Source organism: Oppia nitens, unplaced genomic scaffold, assembly GCF_028296485.1.
Source record: "Oppia nitens isolate AA-2021 unplaced genomic scaffold, nextdenovo-longstitch-racon4-pilon3 scaffold2_pilon_pilon_pilon, whole genome shotgun sequence".
NCBI classification, from domain to species: Eukaryota; Metazoa; Arthropoda; class Arachnida; order Sarcoptiformes; family Oppiidae; genus Oppia; species Oppia nitens.
This window is the reverse complement of record NW_026533210.1, coordinates 7,704,310-7,728,983: the sequence shown is the minus strand read 5'-3', so window position 1 is coordinate 7,728,983 and position 24,674 is coordinate 7,704,310. Positions and strand designations below refer to the sequence as shown.

The window sequence follows — 24,674 nt, the reverse complement described above, 5'->3', positions numbered from 1 at the left end:
AACTAGAGATAAGTTGGAGATTGAGAGTAATAATAATAATAATATTTTGAAAACTCTTATTTGAAATATATATATATATATATATATTAAATTTTTGTTGTTTTTTAGATTTGTTGGAAAAAATACTAATTTCATTTCTAAATGACAAAAGTAATCAGTGTTTTAAAAAAACTTTTAAACTATTAAAATTAATTTATTTTTAAAAATTCAAGTCTCGAAGTTTTATATTTTATTATTATTTATTTATTTTTTTTAAATACATTCCTTTACAATGAAATTATTTGATATATTAATAAAGATTTATTTTCCGGTTATTTTTGTGTTACAAACACAACAACGATATTTCAACAATTAATCGTTAGACTAATGTTCGCAGACATTGAAGGCAAACACAACACAACACACATACAGCCATACAATGCCATACAAAGCGATGCAATCAAAGAGCAAATGGAGTTAACATTTCATTAATCACTTTCATTGTCTCTCCTGTTGTGATAAAAATTAATTCTTTACTATTAAGAGATAAAACCATTTTGTAATCCTTTCTATAATTTATTTTTATTTTATTTTTGTATTTTACTTTATTTTTTTGTGTTTCTTCTCTCTCTCTCTCTCTCTCTCTCTCTCTCTCTCTCTCTCTCTCTCTCTCTCTCTCTCTCTCTATTTTTTACGAAAAAATCACATTCTTTTGAAATTTAAAACTTTTTTAGTACTAGAAGTGTGGCATTAAATATAAACTAAATAGATATATAATAAAATAAAAGTTTTTTGTGTATATATATATATATATACTGTATATGTATAATGCAGACATTTTAGAGTGAATATATATTTAATACTATTATAACTGAAAATCAGTGATAATATTTTTTGTGTTTTTTACTATTTATTTTTAAAACAATTTTTCGGATTTACAAAACTTACAAATACATACAAATAAGTTTTTTAAAACAATTTTGCTTTATAATATACAGTATATATAGTACAGTATATTATCTATCTATACAGTATATATGTTTTATTTTTAATTTGTTGTAAATTCTTAAGTCTAATTGGTTTTAAATCACTGGCACAACAAAAATCGCTCAAAAATTTATGTTTATTAAAGAAAATTGTAGGAAAAAAATATTCTTTCATATCTTCTATATCATACAATACAACGCACTGAGAGAGAGAGAGAGAGAGAGAGAGAGAGAGAGAGAGAGAGAGAGAGAGAGAGAGATGTATAAGTATATAATTAGTGTGAAATTAAGCTAAAAATTTAGTGATGATCTAACACTTATCATATTATATATGACTTTTCTATACTATATACTCCGGGATGTGAATGTCAAGCTCTTAAAGTATAAACCAACTAATATAACAATTATTGCCGAGTGTTTTAGCAATGGGTTTGACTTTTTTTGCTGATATTTGTGTTTGAAATGACATTAAAATAAAATTTTATCGAAAACACATACACTAGAGAGATATGGCTAGAAAAAAAGTAATGCCTTAAAGTAAATGCTATTTTGCTAGTTTAACCAACAAAAATGTTTATACTCAGCAAAAATAATGTTTAAAAATTTATAATTACTGTGTTTTTACTATTATACTATACGTTACTTCAAATATATATATATACACTATATGTATATATATATATAAGTGTTGTATAAGTTTACTACTTATGTAATATTTAGCAAAAAAAGAGTTGTTATTTTGGAAAGTGAAAAGCCTTATCTCTCAAATATATTTTAAAGGAATGTACGGTTGAAACAAACAAATTATAATTTAAATGCCGGAGTAAATCAAAATCAGTGATCAAAATGCATTACATATTACAACATAACACAGTATTATTAGTGGCATTCAATTGCTATGTTATAAGCCATTTGAAAAAAACTAAACTAAAATCTCGACTAATCTTTACTCTTGACTTGAAAAAAACGATATTAATTTCTGGATTTTTTGCTCTGTATTTCTCGACTTTTTTAACTAACAAACAAAAAAACGACAAAATTTAAATTCATTTGGAGTAATGCAAGACATATAAAGTTTTGTGCCATTAATGTCATCAAAAAGATAAAAATCATTAGATTTAACGTCTAAATCACATAACCATTAAATGGTAACCAAATGCATAGATAAAGGGTTTTAGTTTTAGTTACTTTTTTCGGTATATTTTTCGCTTTCGATTCATATTTTTCTTATCCTTACTTTTTTAAGTTAAGTGAAAATATTTTGGCGATATGTACTCAAGTAATAAATTTTACACTTAATTGATAGCAAATACTCAAATCAAGTCAATGATTATTCGGCTTTTACTCATTTTTTTCGGTTCATTCATTTTTCATCAAAATATATTAGTTTCAAAAATCGATAAATGAATTAAATGACTAAAAATAATTAAAATTTACTCTAAAAAAACTTATTTTAAGCCAATGTTTATTTTAATATATATTACAACATTAAACATATATTTAATTATATCTTTATAAATTACGTATAGTTTTTTACGTAAAGTTATAATATATTTTGATGTATAATATATTTTTGTAAATTTAGTTTTTTTAGCTTACAAAATAAAAATGTTAATTGATTATAGTTTTCACTTTTGTGCTATTATTTGAATTTAAATTTTGTTTGTTTCCTATTTATATATAAATATTTTTTTTGTGTCACATAAATTTGAAGCAATTTTTTATCACCAAAAATATTTTAATCGCATTATTTAGAAATTAAAACACAGTGTCCTTAGTAGTGATGATATAGACTTATAATTCATAAAGTAGTGCACCGGCAGAGAGAGAGAGAGAGAGAGAGAGAGAGAAAGAGAGAGAGAGAGAGAGAGTAAGAGAAACTAAAATGAGTGCCATTCACGACCCAAACGGCACCGGAATGTGATAATGCATTAATTACTGGCAATTCTTAATGGGCTTCTCAAGTGAATACAGACAGACATCCCATATCCCCGTCCTCTCTCTCTCTCTCTCTCTCTCTCTCTCTCTCTCTCTCTAAATGAGTCTTTGAATTTTTGAACTCAAATCAGAAAAATTAAACTAATGGCCTAAAAGGCTTTACATTTTTTTGAGATAATTTTTAAATGTCGTCTACAATACATAGTGTGTGTGTGTTTTAAGACATTTGTGTGGCATATCTATCTTGAAAATAATATAACAAATGTTATAATTTTTTGGCAATTCTTACAATTATAACAAAAAACTTTTAGGAAATCTTTTTTTATTTTTTCTCTTTTTATTTCAAAAGCCACTGTCGTATTCATTAAACCCATATATTTTTGCGCTAATTGTTTGAAAAAAGTAACAAAAAAATGGTTTACAATTTTTCTCCCACTCTTTCTCACTCTTTCTTCAAGTTTTTTTTGCCATTTTATTTGAGTCAAAAAGGTTTTAATATAAAAAAAGCCAAAAATAAAAGTCAGTAATAATTTGCACTCATAAATCATAAACACAAATGACAATCAATGAAACTATTTATATAAATATGTTTTAATTTAGCCCACAATCCAACTGTGTTTCGGATAATTACTTTTTTCAATTTGATGTTTAATATATAGTATTTAATAAGAGAACAGAAAATTTCGACATTAATTTCTATTCAAATTAAAAAAATAATTGTAATAAATAAAATAAATTATATATAGATAAAATACAAAGTACTGTATTTAATTTTAAAAATAAATAATTGATAATAAATATAACATTATTTCAAACAATAATATTGTACATAATTTTTATCTAAATTGTTTGACAATAAATGTCTATTTGTTTTTTGTATATACAGTATATATATAAGGAAATCAAATAATAAAATTAACATAATATAGTAATATAATATTTTATGATGAATTGTCCACTTTTTCATATATACTGTATATACCAGTATATACAGTATATACAGTATATATAAATATAAATATATAAACATATATTATTTGATAACTATTCCGCTGAGAGTTGTCATCTCCAATGTATCAATAAATATATAAAATCACAATTTGCATCACTATTATACTGTACAATATAAATATATTGCTGTATTTTACTATATCTTTTTATATAATTTATATAATACAGTATATAATATAGTATATATATATATATATAAAGTCATTGACAGAAGGGTGGTAACTGGTTTTTGGATACTATCTCTATAACCAATTGAGCTAGAACAATATAAATTTTTTAGGAAACATGGAATCATGGAACGGATAGCATAATATAGTTATATTATTTCTCATTGCGCTTATGTAGCTTAGCACCGGTATGTGCATTGTCTCAAAAACTACAAGAGATAGCACAATAAAACCAAAAGTATAATATACTAGGTAAAATTTCATTAGACACGTGTTTCAGGATTTTTCTAAAAATTATATCGTTTTTTAACAAAAAATTAAAAAATGGGAAAATTATAAAACTTTGATATGGAATATTAAAAAAGTGTCAAGGTATTTTGTAAAATTTTTAATAAAATTAAATTTTATTTTTAATGCAGAACAATTCGTATATTAAGTATTTTTAATTAATTTCAATAAATAATAGTTTATTTAATAATCATTATTTTTCTATTATATAACATGTTTTATATTTTAATTACATAATTTACTATATTAATACATTAAATACATAATATATTAAATAAACTATTATTTAATTAAATTAATTAAAAACACTTAATATACGAATTATTCTGCATTAAAAATAAAATTTAATTTTATTAAAAATTTTACAAAATACCTTGACACTTTTTTAATATTCCATATCAAAGTTTTATAATTTTCCCATTTTTTAATTTTTTGTTAAAAAACGATATAATTTTTAGAAAAATCCTGAAACACGTGTCTAATGAAATTTTACCTAGTATATTATACTTTTGGTTTTATTGTGCTATCTCTTGTAGTTTTTGAGATAATGCACATACCGGTGCTAAGCTACATAAGCGCAATGAGAAATAATATAACTATATTATGCTATCCGTTCCATGATTCCATGTTTCCTAAAAAATTTATATTGTTCTAGCTCAATTGGTTATAGAGATAGTATCCAAAAACCAGTTACCACCCTTCTGTCAATGACTTTATATGACACAATTTAGTATTTAAATTCACATGAGAATTATATATAATAAAATGACTGTATATTTACTCTATATATTATAATAATAATAAATAAAAATTATAACTTGTAGTTTATATAAGTTGTTTTAATGATAATATTGATAAAATTCTGTACAAAAATTTTTTTTTATATTTTTAAATTAATTAAATAACATGTTTATCTCGTGTATGTACAGTATATATCTGTATGTATGCTAAACATAGAGTCTTATAGTTAGATAATTATACTAGATAATTTAATAGCTTAATAATTTAATTTGTTTAATTTATAAGTGACAATTATAAATTACTTGATAGTTATTAGTTAAGCAGTTGGTAATAAATTACTAAATATCAATTAGTTAATATAAGTAACATTTTTATAAAATAATCATCTGAATATTTAGACATTTTTAATATTGAATATATACTGTATTTTAATATATTATTTAAATAAATTATTTACCAATTAATTAACGCCTAATTCACGCCTACCAGCAATAAAGTACAGTATTTACTGTATATATATTATATAATAAGTTGATTTAATAGCTATTTTTCACTCATTGATAAACAAATTGTTTAAAAAGATTTTTGCAAACAATATGTGTTAAGATTTATAGCTTTTTGCGCGAATCGATGCAAACATTTTCGTCAATATTTACAGAATAATATACATGAGAGCGAAGAGAGAAAAAAATTGTTTAAAATTAGTTTTGAACTTTAAAAATGTTAAGTTTTGCTAACAAAATATAAAAAACCTCAAACAGTATTTATTTTTGGATACTCTCTCTCTCTTCCTCAACGAGTTATCTTAAACACCAACGTTGACACTATAGTGCAATCTATTAATAAGTATTCAATAATATAAAACCTGAGATATTTTTTGTTGTTAGAGTTTATTTATTCAAAAAAAAAAAACATACACACAGTATATCTAAAGTTTTCTAGTATTCTAAACAAACATAATTTTGTTTAATAAATTATCTTTGAAAAAATATATAAATTTTATATTAAATTAATTGTTAATAAGATACTAATATACAATACAAAGTCGAATCCGTTAATCAAAGAAAAAAAACAAAACAAATCTAAACCTAATATTATTCGAGAAAAATTTAATTTCAAAATAATGTATAATAATTTCGGTTTTATCTTTATAATTAGGTTTCAGTTTTTTTTAATAATTGTTTTCTATTTTAGTTGTCTTGGGGTATAAATTATTCTAATTTTTGATTGCCTCCTATTTTTCTATATTTATTCAATATTTTCTTATTTACTTATCTTTTTAAATTGTATTTTTATATAAAATATTATATTTAGTAAATTATTTCATATTTTATCTTTCTCTTTGCATTATTAGTAATAATTTATTACCTGTTATTTCTTTCTCTCTCTCTCTCTTTCTCTCTCTCTCTCTCTCTCTCTCTCTCAATCACTCACTCATTGTCTATCTCTATCCACTATATAATAGCCTTTTATGGTAATAAATATAAAAATTATTTAATAAAACAATAATTATTTTAGTCTTTATATCTAATCTATATCTGAATGGTTAATGTACTTTTAAAAAACAGTATTTTTGTATTTATATTTGTAATACTTTTTTTCAAAATAAACTTTTCTTAATTTTAGTTTTCAATAAATATAAATCTAATTATAAAACGAAAAACAAAAATAATAATATAAATTAAAACTTAAAAATAGCTGAAAAACGTGCGGTTTTTTCTACTGTACATTGATTTTTGCTGTCAATACATAACTGTTTTTTTCATAAATATTATTATTAATAACAACACGTTATTTACTAATCCATAGAATATAATAGTGTTGTGAATCTGTGATGCAATCGATGAGATCATATTATAGGAGTAGTTGAACGCCATATTTGACGTCAAAATTGTTGTTTTTCAAAGACATTCAATACAACACTAATTTGCACTATAATTGTATTGAAAATATTATTATTATATAAGTAACACACCTATTGATTGACTATTAAATTATTATTACACAACACATACACACACTTTAACAATAGTATTATTATTTTTATCATACAATTAGTGTCTCTCATAATTGCCATTCAATTATTTGTCTATTGATTTTGACTATTATTTTGAAAAACAATGTCCGGTTTGTATCAAAATTTTTTTTGTTTTGTTTCAAAAAACAAATTTATTTGTCATTTAAATTTGAATCCAATAATCAAATGTCAAAAAAACAAACAGTGTTTTTATACATAACTTTTTTTTGTTGCCACAAATAATTTTATTTATTTTTTAATTATATAATTAATTATAAAACTTTTTGTTGTTTAATAACATATGGTTTTATACTATAGTAAATCAATTGATTTTTTTTCATTTAAATGTTGTTTTTTTGTTAACAATTTGTTTGACAATTAAATTGTTGACAAAAAAAGTTATAATTATTATTGTTATTAATGAGGGAGTGGTCGACGACACGTGTAATTTGGATAATCATTTTGATTGTTGGCCTCAAAATTGATGACCAATTTGTGTTTATTTATGATATATTTGATATTATAATTAATGTTTTATTTTATTGATTGTTACCCAAGATTTAAGTCAATCAGTTTTGGCATTTGATGACCTATTGGCCAATACATTGAACAACTATTTGTCGCTGTCGGCCAAAATCGGTGGTCATGTGAAGACGCACTCGGATATGGTGTCGGTAGCGGTCAGATATCAGCGCGACTTTCTAGTGACGGCCTCAAAGTCTATCAAACCGGACGACTCGACACTTATAAACCTATTGAAGCCGACATCCGTACAAATATCGCAAATCCAAGACTTCCGCGAAAAGAACAGAACTAACGAGCATTTTGTTCATTTGTCGGCCATTTCGGAGTCGATTCCGGCATTGGGTTGGGTCACAGTATCGCCGACTCCCGGTCCGTACGTCAAAGAGATGGTCGACGCCTCCCAGTTCTATACGAACAAAGTTTTGGTCAGTTATAAGGAAAAGGATAAAACACACACCGAATGGGCTAAAGCTTGGCTATCATTCTTGACTGGACTTCAGGCATACATTAAACAATATCATACAACAGGTCTAACTTGGAATCCCAGAGGAGTCAAAGCTACAGCAGTTCAGTCTAACGGTAGTTCGGCTGGCGGTCCACTACTACCACCACCGCCTCCACCGCCCGCCGGCTTTTTCGATGAGTCCTCCAAAGATGACGATAGGAGTGCATTATTTGCTCAGTTGAATGTGGGAACCGATGTAACCAGAGGTTTGCGTAAAGTTTCGGCCGAACAGCAAACGCACAAAAATCCAACACTTCGGACAACAAGTGTTGTTCCCGATAAGCCAACAATAGCCGCTAAACCGGCCAATTTGGGGGCACAGAGACAGCAGGCAAGAATGCCACCCAAGTTTGAACTGGAGGGCAAAAAATGGATGATTGAGAATCAAATCGGTCAGAAAAACTTAATTATCGAAAACGCAGAAATGAATCAATCGATTAATGTCTACAAATGTGAAGACTGTGTCCTCCAAGTCAAAGGCAAAGTCAACTCAATTACTGTGGATCTCTCCAAGAAGTTTTCCATCGTCTTCGATAATATTGTATCTGTTGTTGAATTCATAAACAGTCAAAAGATTCAGGCACAGGTAGTTTTTTTTTTTGCTAAATATGCTATTTTTATTACCCGTATTAATTGAATTTTTATCCATTGATAATAATAACAATAGGCTATGGGAGTAGTGCCTACAGTAACTGTTGATAAGGTGGACAACTTTGAGCTTTATTTGGGCAAAGATTCACTTAAGTGTGAGATTATTAGCTCAAAGAGCTCCGGTATTAACATATCGGTTCCTAACAGTTCTGGAGATTATGTAAGTATTATTATTATTTGTTTTTTTTTAAAAAACATCAATTATTATTATCTGGTCTTATTTAATCTTATGTAAAGGTTGAACATCCAATTCCCGAGCAATTGAAAACTGTTTGGACGGGAAAGGGCTTCAAGACTGATGCCGTAGAGAGTGCTTAACTAAAACAAAAACATTTTTAAAAAACACAAATTTGTGTGTTTCTTATATGCATTGATAATAATAATAATCGCTTTTATATAATATTTTTTAATTAATGAGCAAATTAATTGCTAATTGATTAATGAAATAATTTTATTTTCTATAACAAAAAATTACGATAATACTACAGAATATATATAAATTTATATTTAAATGCTCAAAAATCTAAATTTTATTTATTTGAATTATTTTAATTATGAGTAAAAGTTACTTTTATTTTAACTTATAAAATATTTAAATTATTTAATTTATTAATTATTTTAAAGCTTATTATTTGTAACAATTTTAACAAAAACATTTGTGATGAATAAATTATGATTTTACTAATTTTAATTATTTATAGATTCATTTATATTTTAATTGGCTTACGGTAATAGGAATGGGGGTTATCTGTAATTTACCGTTAATTTAGTTTTAATTGCAGTAAATAATAATTTAAGAGAATTTATGGTTTGATATTGATATTGAAACTATCAGTTTTTTTTCGATGGAATATAAATTTATGTATGTATTGAATAAATTATATTTGAATTATATTTTCAAAATACTAAATAATATGTTTATTTAAAAAACACGCTATTTTATAATTAAATTCAATTAAATATTTTGAATATTGTTTTAATAGAATTATTATTGAATTATTATTGAATTTTATTGCTATTCAATTGCACTAACTCTATATACATGTATTATATTTAAGTTTATGATATCAATTTATATTTAGCGATTATTATTATTTTTTGTTGTTGATAACTATTGTTATATTCAATTACAGGTAAGTATTATCTATGCCAACTATCCAACCATAACATAGACCGGTATATGATAACACTTATATACAATAATTATTGTACTATATTATGAATATAATGATAAAAAATAAATAAAAACTACTGATTACTACTTAAACTAAATAAATTACAGTATAATTATAAGTATAAGTTATTATAACAATATTTGTATTGTACTGTATTGTAGTGTAACAGTATGTTTCACAAAAATTGAATATTAAATATATTAAAATAATGTTTAAAATAGTTTCTATGACTTTTCTAATGAGACTCTCATTATGAGATTATGTTTTATAATATTTATATATAAGTAATATTTATACAGTATATTATATACTGTAAATTAGTATATTGTACTGTAATCATAATTTTTAAAATTTTTATTACTACTCGTCACACATTATGATTCAAACAATTTGTTTTAATGTTTTTTTGTGATGATATTTGTTTAGTAAATATTAGTCAGAAATTCCATTGAAAATAATATTTATATTCAAAAAGTTTGAATATATATAGAATAAAATCATTTGAATGACTTGAAAAGTAAAACTATTTATTTAAACAAATCGATTAAATATACAGAAGTTTATTTATCTTTATTTCTTTGGTGCAAACAATATATCATATATTAAAGAGTACAATAATAGACAATTAAATTTTTAATAAGTTTTTATAAATGATAATACATAATAAAAATTGAATCAAATCCGTAGTGAATATAAAATATTTATAAAACACGATATAACACTTAAATTGAAGTTTAATTCAATATATATAGAGGTATAAGTTAATTGCCGTAATAACAAAATGCTTAAAATGGTTAAAATGATAATCAGTTTTGCAAAAAATTAATTTTAAAAATATGTACTAAAAATTAGACCAAAATAACGATATCATTGGATATGAAGATTTGATTGAAATCTTCTTGCATTGAATTGAGCGCCGACTGGACTTCCAATTTAGTAAAATTAAGTTCCTTTTCATTCAGTGCCGAGTCATAGATCTGTTGAAGTGGTAACGACTGAGCATTAACTTTGCGAAATTCTTTCGACAAAAACGATCGAAACTGTTTGAGCCTTTGATCACTAAGTTTGGGAAGATCTTCAGTGGACACCGTTGTTATTGTTTGTGATTTCTTAATCTTTGACTGCAATTTAGTTTCTTCTGCTTCATCGTCGTCTACTTCTTCTTCATCAAACTCATACGGATCATCAGTTGTTCGCTCTTTTTTCATGCGACGTTTCGGTTGAGATCTGGGCTCTGTATCGACATCCATATCTTCTTCATCGCTTTCTTCCTCGTCAGCCATTGCCTCATCGTCTTCTCTCTTTCTTTTCTTCGGACGACTTAATACCTCTTTAAATATAGCAAACTGAACCAATTCGACAGCAATGGTCGCGTCGCGCATCTCAATATTATTGGATAGCCGTGCTCTGGCGTGAGCTGTCGCCAATCGGATCATTGTTTCAAGAGTACGGGCAGTTACTGGTTGGGTCTATACATATAAGGTAAGCAAAAAACATTAGCAAAATTATATAATAAATTTTATGAATCATATCTAATTGTTAAGTCATACTCTAGCCATTTCTGATGTGTCCGTCTCATGTGATCTCAATTTTGTATACTCTTCAGCAATCAGATCACACGCCTCTTTCGATAGTTTCGGTTTAATGGCTTTCGCAATATGAATGTATTTCTTCATGAATTGTATGCTAACAATCTTTTCACTACAAGAAAAAAAATTAATTAATTAATAATTAAATCAATAAATTGATTAAAAAAATTATGAATGAAATTACGATTTGGGACGATTGCCATGTAGTAGAGCGTCGTGTCTCTCATAAATAGGAGTTTCTGTGTCCTCTTTATCTAACTTTTCCGAGTCTTTTGTTGACAAAAATTCTGCATTACTCATAATTGGAAGAGCTATTCAAAAAGTAACCAAAAAACAAAACATAATTAATTAAAATCATTGAAATCATCAAATTATTTGAATAATAATCAATGGGTAACATACGCTCTCCATCGGCCTCTGTCGGTGCCCGATATCGATGTATATTAACTACATGATCGGCAATAGCCGTATCGGTATCGAAATCATTCTTGTCTAACATAATAAATAGTAAATCAAATCGAGACAACAATGAGTCCTGAAGACCAATGTTTTCCATCGGAGTCTTGTATTGATCGTACTAATCATTAACAAACAAAATAAATTACCGGTAATTATAAAATGCATAAAAATTCTATATTAATAACATACTCGACCATAAACAGGATTAGCTGCAGCTAATACAGAGCACCTGGCATTAAGTTTTGCATGAATACCAGCTTTAGTAATGGTAACCCTTCCCTGTTCCATAACTTCGTGAATGGCTGTCCTATCGATGTCCGACATCTTATCGAATTCATCAATACAGACAACTCCGCGATCAGCTAAAACCATAGCACCGGCTTCTAGACGACGATCGCGTGTTTCGGGATCAGTTGTAACGGCAGCGGTCAAACCGACACCCGATGAACCTCGACCAGTAGTGGCCACAGCTCTGGGCGCACAGTTCAATACATATCGCAATAGTTGAGATTTGGAGACCGATGGGTCACCAATTAATAATATATTGATATCACTAAATAAATTTATAAAGATATTAGAAATAATTCAATATATGATTTTTATTAAATTTTTTTTAAATACCCTCTAAGTCTGGTACCATTGGGTAAAACTTTTTCGAGTCCACCCAAAAGCATACAAAGCAATGCCTTCTTGATATAGTCGTGTCCATAGATGGACGGCGCCAACGAACGGGACAAGATTTCAAAGACATCACCCTTTTTCTGACGACTAAATCTCTTACATTTCTCAAAATCTTCAGCTGTTATTTCGGTTGAAACCTCTTTTGACAATAGATTAACATTTGTTGACAACATAACTGTCCTAAAAGTTCCGTTTGTATAATAGCCTTGTTTTGCTGGAAGACATCGATAACTGCCCACCACTTGGACTCGATCGCCAGGTTTGCATTTATCTACTAAATCATTATCGGCAATGATGTCAATAGATCGGGGCAATTGACCGGCCGGTGCCTTTTCGGGCATCTCTTGTATGGTAAATGTTTGATGATCTTTATATACTGATAAACCAAATTCAGTTTCCAATAGGTTTCCATCTTCATCTTTGGTCGGATAGGCTGAAGAACTAGGAAACGCTTCAAATGATGTTAAATCAGTGTATTTGCGTTCAACTGTTTTCTTTGTTTGCGGACAATAGTGAACGGATTTAACTACTTTTGGCCGAACCAGCGAACATCGGGTGACAATACCTTCGACGGCAACTACAGCCGCCAAATGACGAGATGATAGTGTTCTGGGAGTTACGTGTTTTGAACCAAAACTGCCTTCAAATCCAACGAAAAAATCCGAATATTGTTTAGAGTATTCGGGATTAGTATTAGTGACAAACTCTTTGAGTGCCCTCTGAATGGCAATAATATCTTCGACCGAATTGTTCAACAATTGTTCCACACGTTCGGGTAGTTTTCGACGCAAATCATTGATATCAACGACAATACGATACTCATTGGCTTTGATCATAGCTTTGACCGCATCCGAGTAGACGCCCTGATCTGACTATGGATTGATTGGACACAAAAAAGTGGTCAACAATTAATTAAGTTAACGATAATAGCAATCAATGGTATCTATAAAAAACACTCACATCATCGTCCAAGAAGTCCAGATATTGGCTCTGAATTTGCCGCAAACGCTGATCCAACTCAATGTCGGCCATCTCTTAGTGTTCGGTAAACTATAAAATCGGGTAAAAGTGACCAAAAAATGATTTTTAAAGTGATTTAAATGTCTATCGATTTAAATGAATGATTGAATGCTTTTATTAAAAGTCTTTAAACACAACAAAAAGCAATGCATTTGTTGTATTGAATGATAGAAATGTATAGTTTTGGAGGGAAAACATATAAATTCAGTTAATTTGTTGAACATTTCATTCATAAGTCAATACAAACCAATGGCCAGTGTATGAACAGTGTCTACAGTGAGACTGTACTCTACTGGTGTCACATATTTTGCGCCAAAACTTTAAAGTCATTGATCATGAATAACGTTAACTAAGGGAGTGATGATATTAACATTTTTATTAATTGACTTATATAATAGGGGTCACAATATAGTTGAGACGTAATTGATGTTTAATCCAAATTTGACATTTGGTTTGTATTTTTAGCGCTCTTTAAACACTATTTGAGAAACACATTCATTGATGTAAACAAACGTATGACACGTGACTCATAATACATAGTTATTGACAACAAATATGGTTTACATTTAGATATTTTGAGGACAATTGAAAAACATTTGTATTATATTCCCGTTTTTGGCCACAATTTACTAAATTAAAGTCAAGTATCACCAAATTGATCCGTTTATCAACCAATTAGTGTATGGTTTGTCCAAAAATTTTTATAAATTGAGTCATAATTGATGTTTTTAATGATTTTCTTGAATTTGTATCGATTAATTGATTGTTCATCGCTTCCAGTGATGGCATCCAAGAGAGTGATATCACAAGTTGGCAAACAAGTGAAGCCAATACTCAGTCTGGATAAGGATGACGCCCGACAACGTGTACTAAACCTGTATAAGGCATGGTATAGACAGGTGCCGTATATTAAACTGGATTTAGAGCTACCGGTCACTGAAAGACAACTTCGGGACAAAGTTCGGGAAATGTTTATCAATAACAAAGACGTTACTGATATTCGTGTCATCGATATGTTGGTAATCAAAGGTCAGATGGAGTTGAATGAGACAATCAATCGATTCAAACAACACACTCATGTTATGGCATATTTCAAGGATACCCACAATCCTAAGCCCAAGGATTTCATGTCCAAGTTCTTGGCCGGACATAACTCGGAGTGAATTTTTTCTCTGCAAATCATTTGTCGTTTCATTCAAATAATATAAATATATTTTTAGAAATTTAAAGCAATTTTGTTGTTTCTAATAGTTTTTAGTCAATTTAGTAGTTAATGTGTTAATAATAATATTTTGTCGATCAATTGGCCCGCAAGCTATGTGGCGGCAATGTGTCTCTTAATTATATCAGATTATATATTATTATTATTATAAAACCAATAATTTTATCTTTAATTATATAAAAAAAAAGTTTAATAGCATTGGTTTTCCCATATATTTTAAATTATTATCTATAAATTTGTCGATTAGTATAATCTAATCAGTTATCAATTATACATTTGATGGCAATCATCGACACAATCAATCAATAATGATGTAATTGTGTTGCATAACAACTGTTTTAAAAGTTATATACAATTTGTTTGTAACGCATGATTACAATTGTATTTAAAAAAAGAGACAATAAGTGGTGTCAATGTGTGTGCCATCACTGGTGATGGTTATACTGTATGCATATGGGATGTTGGTTTGTTATGATGATGCCTATACGGGATGTATAATCAAAATTATGAAAAATATATTATAAATAAAAATATAATTATTTCAACGAAAGTGTTTAGTGAGGCGTTCAATGAAAATGAGTGTCTTTTTTAATAGTAGTAGTATTTGTGTCGGCTTTACGAGAGAGAGAGAGATCATTAAAAAATATTGAGAGAAAAATACCATACGATTTTAGGCATGAATTTGAAACAATAAAATACTGATTGTATTCATTGTATTGAATCATTCATACATAGAGAGAGAGAGAGAGAGAGAGAGATGCCATTGGTGTTATGTTGATCATGTTAACTATGTATGTCTATGTGTATATATGTATGTATATATGGGCACAGGTATGTTATTGTGTTTAATGATGAGCACATCCGTTATATTCATTAATTAACATTTAAAAAAAAATAATATTATTTTCCGATGACTTTCCATTAAATAAATTGACTTAAAATGCAATTCATTTATATATCGATAGTCTTGAGGACTGGGTTTCCATAGGTTTTTTGGTAGTGATTGTTAAAGAGCTATTCATTTAAGTTTATGGGGGTCGACAAGGGGGTCATGGGTTAGCCCAATGAGAGGCCTACTTAATAATATATATATAAAGGTATTTTGATTATATGTGAAATAGACATAGATATATGAAAAACGTGTGTATAAATGGTATGCATCACTATATATACATAGTCTATACATACATCTATATATATATATATATATATAAATGTGTGTATATATACTGATAGACTACACGACCCCAAATGTGGTCCTCTGCCAGTGCCGGGGAGAGGGAGAGTAAGTGAGACACTGTTTAAGAGCACATATTTTTCGCTTGTATTGTGAGCTCCGGTTTTAAGGACCAACCCATACATACAACTCTGCTATACATCGGAGTCAATGCAACCCAATAGTAGTAGTGCTGCTGTACTGCCTGTGCTGTGTATGTGTCGGACTGACTGACTGTGTGTTTGCTTTGTGTGTTGTCTGTTGTTTACCATTTAAAGACATTTAAATCACAAACTAATCGACCGATTTTATCGTCAATGACCAGTGAGGACACACCGAAGCACTAGCCCTTGAATACATTGACCGGAACCGAAATGGACAGTCAGGTAATTGCTGTAAAAGTGTCATCAAAAATGACTATTTGTGTTAAGCTATGCCATAGTATTGTATGCTATTATATGCGAGACATTTAAAAAGGAAGTGCCCTTTGTTTGCCACAATACGCGACCCGATTGTGGCCACTAAATGGTTACCGATTTGCGATCGGACGACACGATTCTGTAGATACATATCCCGGCGATCGTATGGTGTGATCAATAAATTGATTACACAATCAATTAATTAGTAATCAATTTGATAGTAAGTGCCTTAATATGCATTTATATATTAAACTACAATACAGTATAGTAGTAGTAGTTAGCATTGGGTAACCGCCTACAGCACCCACAACCCAACCTATCACAGCACTGGTAGTTAAAGCGCCAGCATTTAAATTGAAAGTCAATTTGCAAACTGAGGCGCGAATCCATTGATTGCCTGTCTGTCCATTACATACCCAATGCACATGAATTACGTGCCATAATATCCACTGTAGGCTATTGTATACCATTGGCTTCACACGTGTACTGTTATACTATTGGGGGACCCATACATGTGGCACGTTATGTGTGATACCATATTGGCTTATATAGCCTATGGTTAATAATTTTAAGAAGTTTTCACTACAAAAACCTATTGTTATGATTGAGGGATAAGTGTGAGAGAGAGAGAAGTTGTGTGGAGAGCACAGGGAGTTTCAATGGTCTGCTCTGTTGTTATGTGTTTGGCATTGCATTACAACTTCAATACTCAATATAATACTGTAGTTTGTTATAGCAATAAAATATCTGTCAGTGCTGTGTATGTGTGTATTAAAAACACTAGTAGTAGTAGTAGTGGACAGTAGTGTGTATGCAATGCGGCGACTATTATATGTGTTAAAGTAGAGATCAATTGATAAAAGATATAATAATAATAATAATAATTTTTATTAATAAAAAAATGCCAAACATTTTGTCTATGTTTTCAATTAAAAGACTTATGCAATTAACTACTAAACGATTGCGACTTTTTTTAAACAACAAAAATAAAATAATATAATTATTAATATTTTTTATAATCAATTTGTTTTGTTGTTATTTTTTTTAATTATATATTTTTAATAATAATATAGTTTTTTATATGTTTGGGATATGTTTTGCCAAATATCGCAAATGTTTTTCAATTAAAAAATTTAACTCAACTTTTTTGTTGTTGTTTTTTTTGTTGTATATTTATATATATATTATATTATGAATATATCTGATATGTATGTTTCACACATACCGTATTGAGAGTGATATACATATTATTTTTTTGACGCAAAAATATTTGTTTAATGAAAATATTATTATTAAAAAAAATGTTAAATAATATTAATAAATAATAAATGTTTAGTTTATTAATAATAACAGCAATAATATGATATAAAAATATCTTTGTTTTTTTTTAAATAATTTAATAGATGTTTTGACTATTTTTTGTTTGGTTGAAGATCACCATTGGTTGCCACCGTTTAATATAGACTACCGTCTGTTGTGTCCTCAAGAGTCTGTCGTGTGTCAAACCCATTCCCTCCTCCACACCACCACTAAAACGTATCGGTGCCTCACTATCTGTCACAACAAACAAATCATACATTTATTTATTTATTTTTAAAAAAAAGTTTACATATATATAATCTGTATATAAAATCATATATATTAAACATACGGCAAAATATCTATAAATATATATATGATATATAAAATTGTATATAATATAAGAAGAAGAAGAAACAATTGAATCAAACAATCGAGTCATAAGTGGTTAAACGATCGGTGATTGTCTTCAATGTCCAAACTCGACGCCAAGCAATACATAACAAATGGCTTATCACGCGATACGTTCATCGATCGGTTCGGTCAGACCCGAGACCACATCTATTTGGCCACAAATCACACACAGAAACAACAGGACAATGTTAGACAGGTATGTGTGTATTGTATGCCAACCACATTGCCCTAACCAGTGCTCCAACCCATGCCCTCAACACACATATGCCTCACTTTTTAAAAGCCCCTAACTTTTCCCCATCCATATAACCTTAGCCACCATTTCCTAAGTGATGACTCTTTTCTTTTTTTTGTTCAATACATAATAAGCCGATACTAACGGTGTTTTGATTAATATTTGATTACACTTTCTCTCAATTAACTTAAAAAACTTTAGTGATAAGATAACGATTCTGAAAATGTTTGCCATATAATAACAAACACAACAAGCCTTTTGCACTATTGGTATGAGAAGTCATTGAGATAACAGTGCTGTATTGAGATTTATACACAGTATATACTGTATATAATAAATGCCATATCATTACAATAAAATACAACTAAATGTCTTTGTTTTTGTCTATATATATCCAAAATGTTTGCAACTCTTTATTGCCTCTAAAAGTCTATAATATCGATGTAATAATGATTATTCAAATGACTATTTTTGTTGCTTGAAATATATTTTTCACTTCCAATGTGTTTTTATTTATATTAACAAAAAACTCATTATATTTTACGCTTTTTTATTATTATTATTTTGTGAACCCTTTTTTTTATCTCTCGCCACACATTTGTTAACCATTTGTTAGTTGGTCTATCATAAGTTAGCTATTATTATTAGTATTAATATGTAAAACAAAAATAATAAAAAATAAAGTTAATACATATTTAACAGGCAACTAACCAAACATGCATCCAACAAAATATATACAGTATTAATAAGTGTATAAATGATTAATTGAATGTACAGAAGTTGAATATATAAAATTTTTATTATTGATTATCAAGTTTAAAGTCTATATATACGGTATATATATATATATATATATATATATATATATATAATTTATATACAGTATAACATTTAATATATTATGAAATGTATATTTAATATCTATGTGTGTGTGTGTGATATTGTATTTTTGTTTGTGTGCCTAATATCTAATCACTTATTTTTTTCTAAATTACACTATTATAGAGTTGTAGTGCTTTTTGTTTGTTTGTTAATTTGCTGTAATATTATTATGTGATGTCAACATAATATTATTATATTTTATAAAATTAACAATTTTTACTACCAGACTGATAGCTATCACTGTTTTATATATATATATATTTGCAAAAGCCTTACCCAAACACTTCCTTATCCTCTCTTTATTTAAAAAATCTCTTCACTTAACCTTATTTTTGTAGCCAAATATGAGTTGAAAATGTCTATTAGTCTGAAGTCTGTATAGTTATTAAAGTTGTGTATGTTTTTTCCAGTGCACACACAAACATATATGATATGATTATAGGTTTTTTAAATAATTTGAAACTTTTTTAGAGCATATGAAATGTAATAAACATTTTTTAATAGAGATATTTAACTATATTTCTCAACTATTCCTTTAGCAGTATTAATAATATTGATATGTTTGTATATATAGTATTTTAATAGCAATAATAACAATAAAAAAAAAGTTGGCAAACAATTTGAGAAATCATTGCCCTTTAATTGGAAATTCAATACATTTATATAAATTATCACAAAAATATTTTTGTAATCAATTGTATATTTTCATGTCTAATAACAATATTATATAGACGCTGTTAATTGTATTACACACAGTATTTGGCATATAATCCAAAATGTTATACTACTGTACATGTGATATAAAACTTTAATAATAATAACTTAATAGTAATAGTCTGATATCGATTTCAAGTCAACCTATTATAGCTTATAATAATTGAATTTATTGTTAACAGTGTTTTCTCTATCATTTAATATTACACACACATAGACTCCACTGTCTCGACTCCAAAACAACATAGACATTACAGAGACATTTAAAAAACAATTGAAACAATTGTTTTTGATATGACATTAATTTAAATAACCGCACAATACGTTCATTATATTAAATTAATTATATATATATACTGTGTATATCTAATGTGTTTTTTAGAAGACAAACAATTTTCCTTATTTTCTTAAATGTCCATTGAATGACATTAATACACATTAATACAATGTATATAATTATTGTACAGTAGTTGTTATCTTATTGCTATAAACAATGACAATCATAGTTTAGGCAACTTTTTTTTATCGTTTTAAATGACTATTTTAAGCAATTTTTAGGTCTAATCCTTAATGACTCTATCGTTAATGTTTAGGTATTTTCCCTTTTTCTTGTATAGTAATAGTAATAATTGATTTCCTTAATGAAATTGTACTGTAAATGAAAATTAATTGCTTTTGTATTGATAGGTAAAACGTAAGCTCAACTGGGATTCCGGTGCCGAAAGTGCCGAAACACCTCAAACCCAGCCAACTGTGAGCACAATAAAGTTTGCTTCAAAAGTCATATTCAAAGCTCCCTCACTACCAAATAATGTCAGGCCCGTTGTGGCCAGTTATGTGGTGCCCAATAATAATAATGCCACCAATAATATGGCGACGACACCACCGCCAAAACCAATTACTGTCACTAAATATAAAATAACAACAAGTAGTCCTCAAACACCCGTTTCCGAAGACAGCAACACTCCTTCTAAAGGAAAACATCGATACGAGACTTCATTGGGACAGTTGACTCGCAAATTCATTAGTTTACTTCAAAATGCATCCGATGGCGTATGTTTTTATCAGATCAATACAACTAATATAAACCATTGTTATATTATTAGTAATTTAATAATTGTTTGCATTTTTTTTATTATTCTATAGATTTTAAATCTAAATGAGGCCTCAACTGTACTACAAGTGCAGAAGCGCCGAATCTATGACATAACTAATGTCTTAGAAGGCGTCGGTTTATTGCACAAGACATCGAAGAATAATATCCAATGGAAGGGTGGTTCCATGGAAGGCGGACCGCAGGCTTGTTCGTCGAATGCCTTCCAATCTGAAACAGTAATCGCTAAGAAAATTCAGATGGAAATGGAAAACGCAAGACTCGATGCCAAAGAACGAGAGCTCAACGCTATGATCGAAATGGCCAACAATGACTTGCGGTCCGCTCACGAAAATATCGAAAACAAGAGGCTAGCCTTTGTTACATATCGAGATATTAGGGGTATCAAAGAATTTTCAGACCAGACTGTGATAGCTATTAAAGCACCCTCAGAGACAAAACTGGAAGTACCTGATCCTAGAGAGGTATGTCATCATGACTTTGATTTTGCAATAGTTGTCAATTATATTTATAAATATGTTGTCTGTTTTGACATTATTTAGAGTCTTCAAATATGGCTTAAAAGTGAAAGAGGAGAGATTGAAGTGTATTTGTGTCCCGAAGATGACGGAACTGCACTTAATTCTGATGATGGAAAGGGAGAATCAATACATTCGGATGTAATGCACACCAATGAAAATACAAACGATGGATCAAAAGGTTTTGATTGATTATTATAGAGAAAATTATTTTTTAATTAAAAAAGTTAATTACCGGTAATTTAATTTTAATTGTCTTAATTAGCTGATACCGAAACTGCCCTCAAGTTTGCATTCATATCCGAAGACGATGATATGGGACCCATGGGAAGCAAAAGTTATCTGATGCAAACTGAGGATCAACTTAAATATGCCAATGAAACCGCATTGACCTCATCTGACCCGACCTCAAACTTGCCATTCTTGCACTTAGAGCCGCCTCTCTCTGAAGAGGATTATAATTTTACACTCGAAGAGAGCGAAGGTATCGCCGATTTGTTTGACGATGACTTTTCGCTATCATGAGTGGTGTGAAAATTTGCATAAAATTTATCGTTTTTTTTATTAAGTTAACATTTTTTTAATTACCGGCTCTTAAATTATGCCAATTAATGGATTATTTAAATCAATTATTTTAAAACAATATGAATTTTTTTGAAAATCGATATCATTGGCTAAGAGTCATGTATTGTTTGTGCGAATAGTATATATATATTTCGGGTCAACTAAAATATAAGTTTATATATATTTAACATTTCGATCATCTCTTCTTATATATATACTGTATATGTATATATATAGATAATAGTATATATATATAAATAGATTTATTTATTTTTAATATGTAATATTATTATTAAGTTAAACCACTAATTTACACAATTACTGTCATCCCCTTAACATATATATTTATATATAATAAGTAGTATATGTTATACATATATATATAAGTTATATTTATATAAGAAAAAGTAAGATATATCAAATCTATACTATTATTATTATTATATATATATCGGATAAGAGAGAGATGACTTGATGTGACCCCTCTATTGTTTGTTTATATATTTTAAAAATTATGGTAATATATGTATTAGCCGTGTCCTCTTAGCCAACTGATTTCGTCAAACACACACAGGTATCATATATGTTGAAAAAAAATAGACAGACAAACAACTGTTCACTTTTAAATTATTATTATTGAAATATATTTATGATTTTTATATTTTTTAAAACGAAACCTATCACTCGCGCCCCAATATGTTCACTGCAAATGTTATATATGTTATACAAAGTTATATTATTATTATATTTGTTTTAGTTATATTGATTTAAATTGAACCAAATTTTTTTTGTCAGTCATCGACGGTTAGTATAGTTGATATACCCAATCGATGCGGTTTATTTAAAAACATCCTAATATCTCAATTTTGGTCATTGATTTTTTTATTTTAATTAAATATAATCATTTAAATTTTTTAATTTAAATATATGTTTAGATTTTTAAAATTTAAAGAAACTTATAAATTTTAGTTTAATTTAATTAATTTAATAATTTATTTTATAAAATAATTTTTAAAAAGTAAACAACAAAAAACAACAACAATATAAATGTCATACAAACAAACAAATGATATGAAATACAGAAACAATTAATACATACAACAAAAATTGAAATAATAAGCATTTCTTAATTTTTATTATTTAAAAGCATATTTTAACCATTTATTTATGCCATTATTTTATTATTAATTAAAATATGATTTTTAAAGAAATTAACAAATGAGAGAAATTATTATTGTTTTGATTTGAATTAACGATTAATTAATTAACAAATTATATTAAGATTCACGACTAACGTAATCATATCGATCTCCGCGCAAACGTCGGGCCAATTGCATGTCTTTCGGCATAATAGTTACTCTTTTGGCGTGAATGGCACACAAGTTTGAGTCTTCAAACAAATTGATGAGATAGGCTTCGGACGCCTCCTGGAGGGCCATCAGTGCTGAGCTCTGTATGCGAAGATTGTCAATAAATTGGGTCATAATTTCTCTGACCAATCGTTGAAACGGGAGTTTTCTCATCATTAGATTAGTTGTTTGTTGATATTTTCTGATATCCCGAAGCGCTTTCTGTCCGGGACGTAATCGACGCTTAACCGGAGGCAAATAAATTGATTTGATCGTAGACTTAGCCGCCAATTGCAACTGTGGTTTACTTTTACGGGCCAACTGTCTCTGAGTTGTCGACTTTTTGGCCAATTGACGCTTTTTGCTATTCTTTGAGCTATTCTTTGATTTTTCTTTCTATATATACATTAAAATAGTGATTACCTGTTAGTTATTATCAATTATTTTTGTTTAATCAAATGAATGACCGGTATTTTCTTGGGAACAGTTTGTTTGCGTTTTGAGTTTCCAATAGTCGTTGGAAATACCGGCTGTCTGTCTTGACTTTCCCTTAATCTGATGACCTGATCCATGGACACCAAGTTTATACCACCAGTTCCGCAAACACCTCCACCCGAACAGTGCTCTTCGATTATACAAATGTCGTCGTCGTCTTGTAGCTCATCTATGGCGTCATTTCCAACAATCAACTGATTATTATTAATTGGTTGATCATTCAATCCTTCAATAGCCAGTGGTATCTGTGGTTCATTGTCTGACCACTCACTCAATTGACTTAAATAACTCAATTGACTGTTGGACGGGATCTTCTTCAGTTGTTGACTCGCGGTGTCCTGTAGTGAGCCATCGATGTCGGGCTCGTAGTCGGGCTCAAACTCGTCGTCCGTTCTTAACATTTAAAGTCCGGTCTTTAAGACAACAAACAAAATCTTTTACAAAATAATTATTTATTTTAAGTATTGGTTTCACAAAGAAATTCAATACAAAAGTATTTCA

At 28.3% G+C, this 24,674-nt stretch overlaps 4 protein-coding genes across 5 annotated transcripts; 3 read left to right on the top strand and 1 right to left on the bottom strand.

Annotated features, from left to right (window-relative positions):
• Nucleotides 1-6,961: 6,961 nt before the first annotated feature.
• Nucleotides 6,962-9,315, top strand: LOC128956419 (adenylyl cyclase-associated protein 1-like). Its single transcript, XM_054302157.1, has 4 exons — nucleotides 6,962-7,237; nucleotides 7,686-8,743; nucleotides 8,825-8,968; nucleotides 9,046-9,315. The coding sequence occupies exons 1-4, from the start codon at nucleotides 7,231-7,233 to the stop codon at nucleotides 9,124-9,126; spliced, it is 1,290 nt and encodes a 429-aa protein (XP_054158132.1). The 5' UTR covers nucleotides 6,962-7,230; the 3' UTR covers nucleotides 9,127-9,315.
• A 1,424-nt stretch (nucleotides 9,316-10,739) lies between these two features.
• Nucleotides 10,740-13,918, bottom strand: LOC128956413 (zygotic DNA replication licensing factor mcm3-like). Its single transcript, XM_054302151.1, has 7 exons — nucleotides 13,673-13,918; nucleotides 12,653-13,584; nucleotides 12,221-12,584; nucleotides 11,975-12,149; nucleotides 11,757-11,883; nucleotides 11,534-11,684; nucleotides 10,740-11,452 (listed from the first exon to the last, which is right to left on the bottom strand). Exons 1-7 carry the CDS (start codon nucleotides 13,742-13,744, stop codon nucleotides 10,832-10,834), a joined length of 2,442 nt encoding a protein of 813 aa, XP_054158126.1. The 5' UTR covers nucleotides 13,745-13,918; the 3' UTR covers nucleotides 10,740-10,831.
• A 337-nt stretch (nucleotides 13,919-14,255) lies between these two features.
• On the top strand, nucleotides 14,256-15,039 carry LOC128956428 (NADH dehydrogenase [ubiquinone] 1 alpha subcomplex subunit 6-like). 2 transcript variants are annotated; one of them, XM_054302167.1, is made up of 2 exons: nucleotides 14,256-14,412; nucleotides 14,513-15,039. In XM_054302167.1, the coding sequence occupies exon 2, from the start codon at nucleotides 14,515-14,517 to the stop codon at nucleotides 14,893-14,895; it is 381 nt and encodes a 126-aa protein (XP_054158142.1). In that variant the 5' UTR covers nucleotides 14,256-14,412; nucleotides 14,513-14,514; the 3' UTR covers nucleotides 14,896-15,039. The 2 variants fall into 2 exon arrangements, with proteins under 2 accessions (XP_054158142.1, XP_054158143.1); XM_054302168.1 differs by having other exon boundaries at nucleotides 14,256-14,417.
• Nucleotides 15,040-16,255: 1,216 nt separating this feature from the next.
• On the top strand, nucleotides 16,256-22,664 carry LOC128956418 (transcription factor E2F3-like). The gene is made up of 6 exons (XM_054302156.1): nucleotides 16,256-16,556; nucleotides 17,993-18,498; nucleotides 20,821-21,186; nucleotides 21,280-21,711; nucleotides 21,790-21,946; nucleotides 22,031-22,664. The coding sequence occupies exons 2-6, from the start codon at nucleotides 18,361-18,363 to the stop codon at nucleotides 22,288-22,290; spliced, it is 1,353 nt and encodes a 450-aa protein (XP_054158131.1). The 5' UTR covers nucleotides 16,256-16,556; nucleotides 17,993-18,360; the 3' UTR covers nucleotides 22,291-22,664.
• The last annotated feature ends 2,010 nt before the right edge of the window (nucleotides 22,665-24,674 follow it).